The sequence below is a fragment of the Liolophura sinensis genome, chromosome 6 (genome assembly GCF_032854445.1).
Source record: "Liolophura sinensis isolate JHLJ2023 chromosome 6, CUHK_Ljap_v2, whole genome shotgun sequence".
Lineage (NCBI taxonomy): Eukaryota > Metazoa > Mollusca > Polyplacophora > Chitonida > Chitonidae > Liolophura > Liolophura sinensis.
In genome coordinates, this window is record NC_088300.1 from 5,299,276 (window position 1) to 5,313,838 (window position 14,563).

General features: G+C 40.3%; 1 protein-coding gene across 1 annotated transcript; it reads left to right on the plus strand.

Annotated features, from left to right (window-relative positions):
- The first annotated feature begins 1,410 nt into the window (after positions 1 to 1,410).
- On the plus strand, positions 1,411 to 10,751 carry LOC135469023 (neuroendocrine protein 7B2-like). The gene is made up of 6 exons (XM_064747540.1): positions 1,411 to 1,485; positions 4,052 to 4,341; positions 7,899 to 8,027; positions 8,989 to 9,206; positions 10,207 to 10,299; positions 10,451 to 10,751. Exons 2-6 carry the CDS (start codon positions 4,065 to 4,067, stop codon positions 10,535 to 10,537), a joined length of 804 nt encoding a protein of 267 aa, XP_064603610.1. The 5' UTR covers positions 1,411 to 1,485; positions 4,052 to 4,064; the 3' UTR covers positions 10,538 to 10,751.
- The last annotated feature ends 3,812 nt before the right edge of the window (positions 10,752 to 14,563 follow it).

Sequence of the window (14,563 nt, forward strand, 5' to 3'; positions counted from 1 at the left end):
AAATGACTTGTGATAAGAAAGGACAGTTAAGTGTACAGACAATAATAGTTTGTTGTATAACATGTTTTTGTGGCCATAGAAATGTCAGAAAAGTAAGAAGAGTTACAAAGTCTCATCGAAATGGGGATTTTTAAGAATTTTTGTTTTTCCTTATCGCATTCGCTGATATTCTGGTGTTACTGGTGTATTAAAGTGTAATTTTAAAAGAAGGTGCATTTTTAGGGGCAAATAAAAGTCATAAAATATTACCTTTGGTGCTGAAACTTACATTAATCCAGCAGGATATCATCTTACCTTGGAAACATTTTCTTAGATCAATAGATTGCTCAGAATGAGGCATAATGAGTAACTTACTCATGGACTAAGTTTTAGATTAAATATGGATGTATCCTGGCTACATAAGAAGTGAATATTATATGTGACTATGGTTGTAGAGAAACGTGATTCAGTTATCTCGTATATGAATTGTTACATTCCGTAATCCGTTGAATAAAGCCGAGGTACGTTTCGACATTTGCTCTCGTTCAATTCGCTACGGCTTTTCATTTGTTACTGTTATAACATGGTAGGTAATACCTACACTATTGGTTATTTTACGTTCATTTCAGTATTCTTATGTTGAAGAATATTTTAAATTGCTGTACATATCCTTGCAGCTGCTTCCATAATTGTTTAATCCATAGTTTCCAGTATTTGCTGTGCATGTAGCATTTGTTGATCAAAAGATTAACGTTACAAGAACCTTTGTGAATCGGACGTATAAAAACTTGAAGGTTCGTCGGCACGGGTCTTTTTACCTGCCTTGAGGCCGCGCGTATGATCTACGGATGACACTCGGTCACACGAAGGCTGTTGCTTTGTTAGGTTCCTGGAGAGAGGTGGCAAGGCAGTAGTTTTCTCAAGGCTTACTTGCTGTCATTAACCTAACTTTTGTCAGGAAGAATTTGCCTCAGCGATCTGTGTTTATTACACCATCCTGGTTTGAATTAGAACAACGCATTACTGTTTTCTAGGCTATTTTTGTATGTCTTTCACAAGAATCATTCACTTTTGAATGCATATTGTGTTAGACATAGCCTAGATCTGTTCATAGCATTTTTGGAAGAGGGAGATAGGGGTAGGAATATCTACTTCCATTCACGTACATATGGTTGTTTACGGCATCGAAACATGTCATCGAAACACGTTATAGCACGAAGAGACGTTGGCAGTTGCAAACCCTGAAAGGGTCGATAATGGTCACCATGGTAACCAGTCCGCGCAGCTTTCCAGTAGGTGGTTCATTATGTGAGAATGAGCCATGAATTATTCCCGACCAATATCGATCGGAGCCTGCTGACGTCATTTTTGATCGTCACGCGCAAACACAACACTGGTCGGCCTTTTGGTATAAGCAGGGAACCAGAGACATTGGTCGTGCAACACAAGTGATTCAATTCTCCAAGCTTATATAGCTTTATCTACAGGAATCCGGTATATAAACGGGTAAGCCAAAGATTTTACATTATTGGTAACCATGTAGCATGTTTGGGTGACCTTAAGTAGGTTTTCCATTTTACGGAGATTCGTTTATTCAGCGAAACCAATTCCAAGATACACAGATGGCTTCCCTTCGGAGGGATCTCAAAAAACGGCCCAACGTCTATCAGCATATGGCTGTTATAGAAGCGGTCTCTCGTAGCTGTACCACAGAAAGCTCTTACAGTAAGCTAAATTATATAGCTATGCTATCTCTCGATTCCAAAATCACATCCATCAGGCCGGACATCTCCAAGTTGGAAAAACCCGCAACATGCAAGTTTTGTGATGTATTCGGTAAGTTAAATTCTGTCATACGTTGTCTGTAGGACATACATGGTGAAAATTAAAATTGTATACCTAATGTCTATATATATATATATATATATATATATATATATGCACAATCCTGTTTCAAAACCGCGTAAACCTACTCTGATTAGACCCATCTTTAACTGGTGTTTCACGTTTAATGTTTATCGAGTGTTTGTATTATAATTTTTGATAACGGGTAACTTTATAGGGCTTATGCTGTTGGACATTGGTTACTCGCTTCATTAATAAAATTTAGCTTTATACATGTTCTGTATGTGGAAACGTTGCAAACAGTACACTGTTCTCACAACTGAATGAATGATAAGGGCTTTGCGCCAAATTGGCAGTATTGCGCCCATAAAACGCGATCATGTCACCATCATGTAGTCTAGGTATACAATATGGCCTCGTCATACCAGCAAACATTCACGTTATTAGCATTTTGTGTCACTGAAAAGATCTGAATTTCGGTTATTTCAACATAATGGCTATGACATAATGGTTATGCGGTCTCGTATTGCTAGATGATAGACTCCAGAGTTTCAGCTCGTGTAGGAGCAAGGCTTATGTCCCTTCCACTATACCGGGGTGCGTATTTGTTTAGCTGCATGGTTACTGTTTAAAATTGTACCTGTACTCAAGAATATTTCTGCTTATGTGAATTTTACTTATATACACATACGTGTGATATAACCAGAAGATATCAATCCGTTAAGCTCTATGTTGAATGTTTTATAGAAAAACGGTATTGGTGGTGAATCAGTATAGTTTGGTCTAATGCTCCTCTATGGCAGCTGCTTTCTAGCTGAAATGAAAGCGTGGGTGTAAGTAAAACGCCGGTCGAAACATCTTTTGGTAGTTTACGCGTAGGAAACAACAATTTTCTCGTCGATGATGTCTTGGGTGGTTTTGTTTTTTGTTTGTTGTTTTTTTAGTGCGCGGCAGCGTAAATAACGAAGGTGTCAGAACCTACACCAATTAAACTCGTGAACATTAAATCTAGATGATGTTGTCCGTGGGGAAAATGGTGCTTCAAATGACTTTCCAACGTCTAAATATGGTTAGCTTATGTTATAATATGGTGTATGTTTGATGAATACTCATATAAAAATGTACCATAAGGTATGGTCATTTGATGTTTATCCGCTGAAAACCGTGCCAGCCCAGCAGGTGGTGTTCGTCACCTTCGTGTACGTAATAAACTGTCACCTTGCTCTGGTAATTAGCGGGTTGGCGAAACTGCCGCAGAGGAATTGCTCTGATCAGGACGGGAACCAGCAGGATTCCAGCTCATACATTCGCAGATCAGCCTGATGTGGTCCGTAACAGGCGAGCGACAATTTGGTGTCGTACATATCCGTGGTGTTTTTTTTTAAAGGATCTAACATCAATGACTGTTAAAAGAAAGGTTCCAAATCAACTGGTGTAAACTTTCGAGACCGACCCTGAATATGTAGTGTCAGGTCTATTGCCACTGCCATGAAAAATAATTGCTAATACAGGGACTTTCAATTAAGTTTGCTTAATCTGTACTTACCATGCTCAATTTTCAGCCTTGGTGATGCCGATTGAAACGGTGTTTACTACTTTTAACATCAAGCAATGCTGGTGGAATAGGAAAAAAATCATTTGGCGTTTTCGGATGTCGTACATAATATGCTAAACCATCAACAATTACAAAGTGACAGTATTTATATACAGCCTAAAGTTAACACTCTCCCCTCCCGCAAATAATGGATATACAGTATAAAGGCATCATAAAGGAGTTGCATGCAGTTTTCAAAAATATTAACTACGACACTCCCTGACTTGTATGAAGGTTATTCGGGGCATTTCCTTTCATGGAAGAACTTAAGCACCAGACAACCAGGATGGACACCATATAATATTTAGTGATGTGGACAGGAAGTGGCGTACCTGACATCCATCTCTTTCCTTTTCACACTTTGATCAGATGCGTGCTATGAAACTGTACTGCCTTCATGCATTTATCTTTGAAACAAAGACTTGTCAGATTGCGCATTTTGGTAGAGTGCAAAGAAAAAGTTTCAAGCTTGAAATAAAACCGGCTAATACTAAAGGCCTATAACAATCCAGCGGCTATAGATATCGCCCTAATATAGGGACCGATGCGCCGTTCCATGCGGCATATAAGGGCTCATCAGGACATGCCGGCGTCTACATGTCAGAATGTGACGTGATATTGGTTTTCTTGCAGGTGGCACACAGATATGCTCTCCAGGTTCCTCCCCGCCCTCGTGGCTCTGGTCGGTCTGACCAACTGCTTCCACTACCAAGACTCTGAACCCTACAATCACCTCCTTAGTAATTTATACCGTCTGGCCGAACTGGAACCAGCTGAGGACGTGTACGAGCCAATCAAAGGCCTGGATAACCGAGATGCTGGATGGCCAGACGTTGCATACACGGATATATTGAATGAGGCTCAGCTGCGAGACCAAGAATATGAGCCGCAAAACCCTCTGTATGGTTATCAGTATGTGTCAGGTATGTCCTGTGGTATCAGAACCTTCTGTGTGGTTATCAGTATGTGTCAGGTATGTCCTGTGGTATCAGAACCCTCTGCGTGGTTATCAGTATGTGTCAGGTATGCCCTGTGGTGTCAGAACCCTCTGTATGGCTATCAGTATGTGCCAGGTATGTCCTGTGGTATCAGAACACTCTGTGTGGTTATCAGTATGTGTCAGGTATGTCCTGTGGTATCAGAACCTTCTGTGTGGTTATCAGTATGTGTCAGGTATGTCCTGTGGTATCAGAACACTCTGTGTGGTTATCAGTATGTGTCAGGTATGTCCTGTGGTATCAGAACCCTCTGCGTGGTTATCAGTACGTGTCAGGTATGTCCTGTGGTATTAAACACCTCTGTGTGGTTATCAGTATGTGTCAGGTATGTCCTGTGGTATCAGAACCCTCTGTATGGCTATCAGTATGTGTCAGGTATGTCCTGTGGTATCAGAACCCTCTGTGTGGTTATCAGTATGTGTCAGGTATGTCCTGTGGTGTCAAAACCCTCTGTGAGGTTATCAGTAAGTGTCAGGTATGTCCTGTGGTGTCAAAACCCTCTGTATGGTTATCAGTATGTGTCAGGTATGTCCTGTGGTGTCAAAACCCTCTGTATGGTTATCAGTATGTGTCAGGTATGTCCTGTGGTATCAAAACCCTCTGTGTGGTTATCAGTATGTGTCAGGTATGTCCTGTGGTGTCAAAACCCTCTGTGAGGTTATCAGTATGTGTCAGGTATGTCCTGTGGTGTCAAAACCCTCTGTATGGTTATCAGTATGTGTCAGGTATGTCCTGTGGTGTCAAAACCCTCTGTGTGGTTATCAGTATGTGTCAGGTATGTCCTGTGGTGTCAAACCCTCTGTATGGTTATCATTATGTGCCAGGTATGTCCTGTGGTATCAAAACCCTCTGTCTGATTATCATTATGTGTCAGGTATGTCCTGTGGTGTCAGAACCCTCTGTGTGGTTATCAGTATGTGTCAGGTATGTCCTGTGGTGTCAAAACCTTCTGTATGGTTATCAGTATGTGTCAGGTATGTCCTGTGGTGTCAAAACCCTCTGTGTGGTTATCAGTATGTGTCAGGTATGTCCTGTGGTATCAGAACCCTCTGTGTGGTTATCAGTACGTGTCAGGTATGTCCTGTGGTATTAAACACCTCTGTGTGGTTATCAGTATGTGTCAGGTATGTCCTGTGGTATCAGAACCTTCTGTGTGGTTATCAGTATGTATCAGGTATGTCCTGTGGTATCAGAACCCTCTGTGTGGTTATCAGTATGTGTCAGGTATGTCCTGTGGTGTCAAAACCTTCTGTATGGTTATCAGTATGTGTCAGGTATGTCCTGTGGTGTCAAAACCCTCTGTGTGGTTATCAGTATATGTCAGGTATGTTCTGTGGTGTCAAAACCCTCTGTGTGGTTATCAGTATGTGTCAGGTATGTCCTGTGGTGTCAAAACCCTCTGTGTGGTTATCAGTATGTGTTAGGTATGTCCTGTGGTGTCAAAACCCTCTGTGAGGTTATCAGTATGTGTCAGGTATGTCCTGTGGTGTCAAAACCTTCTGTATGGCTATCAGTATGTGTCAGGTATGTCCTGTGGTGTCAAAACCCTCTGTGTGGTTATCAGTATGTGCCAGGTATGTCCTGTGGTATCAGAACACTCTGTGTGGTTATCAGTATGTGTCAGGTATGTCCTGTGGTATCAGAACCCTCTGTGTGGTTATCAGTATGTGTCAGGTATGTCCTGTGGTATTAAACACCTCTGTGTGGTTATCAGTATGTGTCAGGTATGTCCTGTGATATCAGAACCCTCTGTGTGGTTATCAGTATGTGTCAGGTATGTCCTGTGGTGTCAAAACCCTCTGTGAGGTTATCAGTATGTGTCAGGTATGTCCTGTGGTATCAAAACCCTCTGTGTGGTTATCAGCATGTGCCATTTATGTCCTGTGGTGTCAAAACCCTCTGTATGGTTATCAGTATGTGTCAGGTATGTCCTGTAGTATCAAAACCCTCTGCGTGATTATCAGTATGTGTCAGGTATGTCCTGTGGTGTCAAAACCCTCTGTGAGGTTATCAGTATGTGTCAGATATGTCCTGTGGTGTCAAAACCTTCTGTATGGTTATCAGTATGTGTCAGGTATGTCCTGTGGTGTCAAAACCCTCTGTGTGGTTATCAGTATGTGTCAGGTATGTCCTGTGGTATCAGAACTCTCTATGCGGTTATCAGTACGTGTCAGGTATGTCCTGTGGTATTAAACACCTCTTTGTGGTTATCAGTATGTGTCAGGTATGTCCTGTGGTATCAGAACCCTCTGTGTGGTTATCAGTATGTGTCAGGTATGTCCTGTGGTGTCAAAACCCTCTGTATGGTTATCAGTATGTGCCAGGTATGTCCTGTGGTATCAGAACCCTCTATGTCGTTATCAGTATGTGTCATTTATGTCCTGTGGTATCAAAACCCTTTGTATGGTTATCAGTATGTGTCAAGTATGTCGTGTGGTATCAGAACCCTCTGTGTGGTTATCAGTATGTGTCAGATATGTCCTGTGGTATCAGAACCCTCTGTATGGCCATCAGTATGTGTCAGGTATGTCCTGTGGTATCAGAAGCCTCTGTATGGCTATCAGTATGAGTCAGGTATGTTCTGTGGTATCAGAACCTTCTGTGTGGTTATCAGTATGTGTCAGGTATGTCCTGTGGTATCAGAACCCTCTGTATGGCTATCAGTATGTGTCAGGTATGTTCTGTGGTGTCAAAACACTCTGTGTGGTTATCAGTATGTGTCAGGTATGTCCTGTGGTATTAAACACCTCTGTGTGGTTATCAGTTTGTGTCAGGTATGTCCTGTGGTATCAGAACCCTCTGTGTGGTTGTCAGTATGTGTCAGGTATGTCCTGTGGTGTCAAAACCCTCTGTGTGGTTATCAGTATGTGTCAGGTATGTCCTGTGGTATCAGAACCCTCTGCGTGGTTATCAGTATGTCAGGTATGTCCTGTGGTATCAGAACACTCTGTGTGGTTATCAGTATGTGTCAGGTATGTCCTGTGGTGTCAAAACTCTCTGTGTGGTTGTCATTATGTGTCAGGTATGTCCTGTGGTATCAAAACCCCCTGTGTGGTTATCAGTATGTGTCAGGTATGTCCTGTGGTAGCTGACAGTCCCGAGCAGTCTTGACAATCCTGAACGTTCTATTGCACATCATTATTCCCCTTGACCCGGCCTGGACGTGAATGTTACTCGTCAATCCTCACAGTACATGGCTGCTGGGATTTATTCCCTGTTTTCTTCTGTGGTTTCCATGAAGACTTCATGTAGTTTGTAGACATCACTGATCACTTTTCAACATTCTGCATTCTGTGTCCCAGTGACCATCAGCAAATCGGTAAAAGTCTGAAAAGACCATAAATTTCACGGCAATTTGCATCTTATGACCGTTTGATTTCTGGTAGAACTCCCATACAGGAACTGTCTCTTACCCTATTTACGTATGCCAGTTGAGGATACTATATACGGCTAATGGCTTTATGAACTTTGTCTGATGACAGGTGGGGCAGGTGAAGGAGAACAGCACTTGAGTCCTACAGGAGAGCTGAAAAACAAGCAAGAAGTGAAGACAGACAAGGTCCTTCCAGCCTATTGTAACCCTCCTAATCCCTGCCCTGTCGGATACACAGGTAACATTACATGTGCTATCACTTGGATTTTATAAGGTGTCCCCGGAAAACCATGTTACACTACACATGTAACAAATTTTTAGTTTCATCTCTACAGACCATGGGATGTACCGATGATAGGTAATGTATTGTACCTTGTCGACAGAATGTTTTCACATGTGAGTTTAGCCTAAGTTTCCCGCATGCTTGTGACGATGAGGCATTTTATCTCTTACATCAATGGAAGTGAAAGAGTCTATACGTTGTGGTATTTCCAATCTACATCAGGAATATTTCATTTATACGACGGCGGCCAACAATATGGTGGGAGGGAACCGGGCAGAGCCCGGGAGAAACCCACGGCCTTCCGCAGGTTGCTGACAGTCCATATTGGTGCTTAAAGGGTGTAAATTTGCTGAAGACACAGTTTTTTTATCCATAAATACACCGTTTTTGTCCATAAATACACCGTTTAAAGGTGTATTCAGCAGGTTTTAAGGGTGTTACTATGATATGGCGATGAAATGGAGCGTGAATACGCACTTTTTACACTTTATGAGTTTTTGAAATTTTTGAAATGGGTGTTTAAAAAGGTGTGAAGTAAGCTATGGTTGCTGTTACATTTTATCCAGTTACCTTTCTCATAACTTGGACAGATGAATGTTTTCTTTTAGAATACTTGTTTGTGGCGTACATCTTTTTCTCTCGTATCGCTGTCATCATATCTACTTTAGTGTGACGTGACATTTGTAAAATCGATACTGTCTTTGTTCATCATACATTCAGAATGAACCTGTTTCATATTTACTTTAATAGTGAACAAAATAATCGGATTTAACAGCTGTTGATGGAACTACATAGTTTTGTTCACATACCAGGTGATTGTTGTAGAACATACAGCACATCGACTAATTTGTCTGTGTTTTCTATACACATGCAGATAGTTTGAGATTATGGGAAATGTTATTTTTTGGGATTTCAGAAAAAGACGGCTGCGTGGAGAACTTTGAGAACACAGCAGATAGCAACCGTGAATTCAACGCCAAGCAAGAATGTGCCTGCGATGCTGAACATATGTACAAATGTCCCAAAGGTAGTAAACAGATAAACACCAAATCTGGTGAGGAACCCAGTCCAGATGTCAACGAGCTGAACAAGGTCATGGAACAGCTCGGAGAACTGGACGATCCCGACAGCGCTGTGAGCAAAAGCTAATTTCACTTTTTCAGACTGCATTAATGTAGAAGCGCAATTTGTATTTCTAAAGGTTTCCTCATGGTATAAGTTCATGCCCAATATGGTTGTGTTCTGATAATAAAACTGGAGCATATAGCAGTATAGCAATCCAGCACTGCATACTATTCCCTCCTCTGATATGGGTGTGTTCTGGTGTTAAGACTGGAAGTGTAGTATAGCAATCTAACATTACATACCAGTACTATTCCCTCCTCTGATATGGTGGTGTTCTGGTGTTAAGACTGGAAGTGTAGTATAGCAATCTAACATTGCATACTGTTCCCTCCTCTGATATGGTGGTGTTCTGGTGTTAAGACTAGAAGTGTAGTATAGCAATCTAACATTGCATACCAGTACTATCACCTCCTCTGATATGGGTGTGTTCTGGTGTTAAGACTGGAAGTGTAGTATAGCAATCTAACATTGCATACTGTTCCCTCCTCTGATATGGTGGTGTTCTGGTGTTAAGACTGGAAGTGTAGTATAGCAATCTAACATTGCATACCAGTACTATCCCCTCCTCTGATATGGGTGTGTTCTGGTGTTAAGACTGGAAGTGTAGTATAGCAATCTAACATTGCATACTGTTCCCTCCTCTGATATGGTGGTGTTCCGGTGTTAAGACTGGAAGTGTAGTATAGCAATCTAACATTGCATACTGTTCCCTCCTCTGATATGGATGTGCTCTGGTGTTAAGACTGGAAATACAGCAAAGCAATCTAACATTGCATGCTGTTCCCTCGTCTGAAATGGTTGCGCACTCTGTATTTTTTTGTTATATTTTGTTACATTTTGTTCTAAATTTTGTTCTATATGTATTATGAAACTAATGTGCAAGAATAATGATAATATTGATATTATGAATAGGCCATGGCCTTTCATACACGTCGAGAATATAGGTGAATATGAAGTATTGACCTCTTGTGATAATCAAGCTATAGCATAACATCGTGTTTTGTTGCAGTTTCTCCACCCTTATACTAATGGCGAGAAGAGACATTCTAGAGTGGCTAAGAAATCCCCAATTCGGATTAGCAAAAGATCCGGCATGGATAATGTGAGTTTCACAACACAATGTGAATAAACTACCTACCGTTTTTCAGTAGTCGGTTTTCAGTCACGATATGAAGTTTTGTATTCTAGATTTATCAGATGATGTGTTATTTTTACAATATATATTATAGGCATGGCCTGTTTCTTTCTTTCAGTTTGTCGCCGAAGGGATGGGAAATCCGTATTTTATGGGAGCGAGATTTCACCAGGTCGCAAAGAAATCACCGACATATTTAGGATGAAGCCAAGACTCCATATAAGCAAACTTAAAAATAGGGTCTATATATTTTATGTAATATATTCGAGGGCATAAAATCGAAAATCTAAGTTTTCATCCATTTTTTTTTTTTTAAATTGCTTTCTGTCGGATCGTGAATTTTGTTTAAAATACTTTTGCTAGAGTCTGACTGGAAGGAGAATTAGGGTGTTTATGACCAGTGGAATTCAGACTGTTTTTCCAGGAATGAAAATGTTATGAATATATATATATATATATATATATATATATATATATATATATATATATATATAATTGTTACTAAAGTATAATTATTGTTGTATTTATGTATGGATTTAACGATGTATTATAACGCTAATCTCAGATAACGTAACACTTGATACAGTATGAAGATAAAGACGTTCAAAGTAAGCCTAGTCATGATACCAGTCTGAGCGAATCTTTACTCCTCAATAGTTACGTTGATGTTTGGATTCACTCACATTGCTATACGACAGCCGGGAGTATATTTGCATTGATAAAGTGTAAATAGCACGAACTCATACGATAATATATTTTGTAAATGTAGTGTTTGTGTGATATATGTGAACTTTGGATGCTTCCTGATTCTGACAGGTCAGAAGAATACTTTACGATTTTCTATAAAAATAATTGTTACGGAAGCCTGCATTCCGCAGAGAACAAAGTCAACCGCTCCGATAATTCTCCCAGATTCCTAGCATATACAAGGCCTGTATACTGTAACAAAGATTATTTGACATTTAGAGATTGCTCAGAATTCCAGCAGATTCTATTGCCATGGCTTTTAAACCATTGGTGCATGCGTGTAAGTACGTGGACATACTCAGTACAAAGAAGATTTCATGTTTTTTAAAATACAGCATAGTTGCTCATCATATGTCCTAGAACACAGTAGTATAGTGCATGTGTCTTAGGATATTAAGTGAAAACACTGCTCACATATTTATGGGCTAATTATTCTACCACGTATTAGCAAGATTGGCCTCCAAAACACCAACGGACTTTTGAGGATTGCACTGACGGGCCTGTTCTCTATGTAGAAATTTCAGTCACAAATGATCTCATGATTCTCTGGCTTTAAGATGGTAATACCTGCACGTGTAGGCTCATAAGATTATGATGCACTCTCAAATGATTTAAGATAAAGCGTATAACTATGTACAGTTATCTTCTTATTTATCTAAAGTTTTTTTCTTCACCTCTGACCCACTTGAACTTATGTCCCACCGAATATAAATACATATCTATAATTGTATAAATTAGTTTATGTGCGTTTAGCATTGTTTTCTGTGAGTCAAATTGTAAGGAATAGATATACATAATTGTGTTCTCATGGTCATTGGTGATCTTTGAGTTCTATTTCCCCCATCGTTATATCGTATCGTTATAAACCCTGAATAAATGAACCTTGGTTATCCAATTATCCGAGTGTCTGTGATCCACGTTCACACAGTCTGATGGCAGAATATAGTGAAAATCCTGAAAATATCACAGCAATCATTTAACGGCGCTTGGCCTCTTGCTATGTATACCTTTTAATTTGATGTATGTCGGTGAAAAAATTTGAGACAAATATTATATTCAGTTATTTATTTGATTGATGTTGCACTCAAGAATATTTCACTCATATAACGGCGGCTAGCACTATGGTGTTAGGAAACCTGGATGTTCCAGTTAACGTACGATGGGAGAGACGTTCCAGTTAACGTACGATGGGAGAGACGTTCCAGTCAACGTACGATGGGAGAGACGTTCCAGTCAACGTACGATGGGAGAGACGTTCCAGTTAACGTACGATGGTAGAGGAAAGACAGCATCAGCTTGACTACAGCTCACAGCGGCCGGACTGGTGAGCGGCTCCACTATGGATCATTGTAAACATTACAAGAACGGTGTCATATATTTCGATGCAGATTTGTTGTCAATAATTCCTCCAGGTTTAGCTTGCTTAGCCTGATCTGGCCGGATTTTCCCCGCCAGTCATCTAAACCTGGGAATAATTGTTATACAAAGCTGTCTTAGACTTTAGTCATACCTAATCTTAACTTATGTTTACCGGTACTGCGCTAAAACTGTGACTCACCTTAAGGATTTTTTTAAATAATAGTTGTCTTGAACTTTCATGATAAAAGTGAAAAATACGTTTTTTAGAGTTCAAATTCATGAATAGCACAAATAAGTCTAGATTAAGACTATAAGACAACTTCGCGATGCTGAAGCCGGGTTTCCAACTTTAGACCTTGGGTTAGGGAACGTCATAAAAGTATACATGGTAGTTCTATAAGCTTGTGGTATGAAAGGATTCAATCAAGAATTGTCCAGAAGAGGATTTGAAGACAATCTGTGAGACATGGATATAGCTGATTCCAGACCACAATCAAAAGTTTCATGAGAGAAAAATAGAGAAAATCCCACGCCTCTATTTTTGTCTAGGAAATTTTTTGATAAGAATTAAAGATCTGTTATCAGCTGAATTCGTCACAGCCAAGAACGTTTTCATATTTAACTGACGACACTATCTTCCAGTCTGCTGCCTAGAAACGACGGCGCATAATTAACGGCTAAAATGGAAGACTATGCCACTTATTTTTTTACGTACCTAGAATCCTTAAACAAGCGGGAATATTTCCGATTCGCGTGCCGAAGTGATGTACAGTGCATCAGTGCACCTTATTGCTCCATCTCAAGCCGCCGTACCACGGTAGGTGCTCGCCATTGTTTACACGCAAATTCAAACGTTTACGTGGGTGGATCATTCTTTGTGCGCATGTTATAGTTCAGTGATTTGTATAGCTTTGTAAAACATAATACTTCTTTAGTGTTGACTATATACGGATGTCTTATTGGGTGTGCTAGTCAGGTTTACAAATCTAGGTTAGATCTCTTTGGTTCCTTATTGGGAAATAAGGTCATGGTAACAACCTTTTCTGCGCAAAGCCATGCTATTAAAAAGGAATCTGACAACCAACATGATTCTCCCTCATATTACTTTCTGATAATTTCCAGGCTTAAGAAGTGACATCTGTTCATGTGAGTAAGGAATCCATTTAAATCTGGGTCACACGTCTTTCGTTAGAGTCGAGCAACGGATACGATATAACTAAGGACGTACAGAATAGACACTCACAGTGTGGCAAATACGGGAGCCTGATAAGGCCATCATCATGCCATCGTACCATCGCCCGGCGAGTAACCGGTGACCGATCGTTAAATATTCGTGTGTATAGACATACAGTCGAATGGCCTATCTGTCGGCTCTAATCGCTTTCGTGATACACAAGTGATTCGGGCTGACCAGACGAACAGTACGGTCATCTAAGACTGTACCGATTTTCCGGGCCATGTAGGCGCCTGTCTGTGAGGAATGCTTCTTTGCATTGTTTTCCTTCAATTGTATAACATATATATATAATTGTATATAAGTGACGGCTTCACAGCCCTAAATTGATGGAATTGACCACTGCAATCTTTTTTTTTTCAATCTAATTATGCTGTAGCCTTCGCAGTGTATACAAGTTAATGCTATTTACGTAACTTTCAAAAACATGACTAAAACTGACATAATTTTGACAAAAATCGATCCGACACACAAACTCCATCAGTAACTGCTTACAACGGAGACCAAATTTTAATTCAAAATACCATTAACCGATTTGGAAAAAAGTCTGGAAAACTGTCCCAGTCCAAAGAAAGAAAACGGTCATAATCTTGTTGGACATGGCCTTAACCGTCCAAACTTCAACATGATTTGTAGCTTTGTCGTGGTGAATTAGGTCATGTATCTATTCCTGTATCCAATACCAACGATGAACTGTTATGACAATCGGCCGGAAAACGGTTTCCTGGGAAACATCCATAATGGCCGTCGTTTCACACAGAAGTCGTCTCATGGGAAAACTTTGAAGCCCAGTTTACACACAGGCAGTTTCACTTTCGCAGGTATAGTGAGTGATATATGTGGTACATGTAGCTGTATGAGGCTATGTTTATGTAGAAATTTTTGCACAGC

Excerpts from the sequence above, each read along its gene's own strand:
- LOC135469023 (XM_064747540.1), top strand. The coding sequence starts at position 4,065 with ATGCTCTCCAGGTTCCTCCCCGCCCTCGTGGCTCTGGTCGGTCTGACC. Across the intron at positions 4,342-7,898 it reads TGGTTATCAGTATGTGTCAG|GTGGGGCAGGTGAAGGAGAA; the intron begins GTATGTCCTGTG and ends GTCTGATGACAG. Across the intron at positions 8,028-8,988 it reads CTGCCCTGTCGGATACACAG|AAAAAGACGGCTGCGTGGAG; the intron begins GTAACATTACAT and ends TTGGGATTTCAG.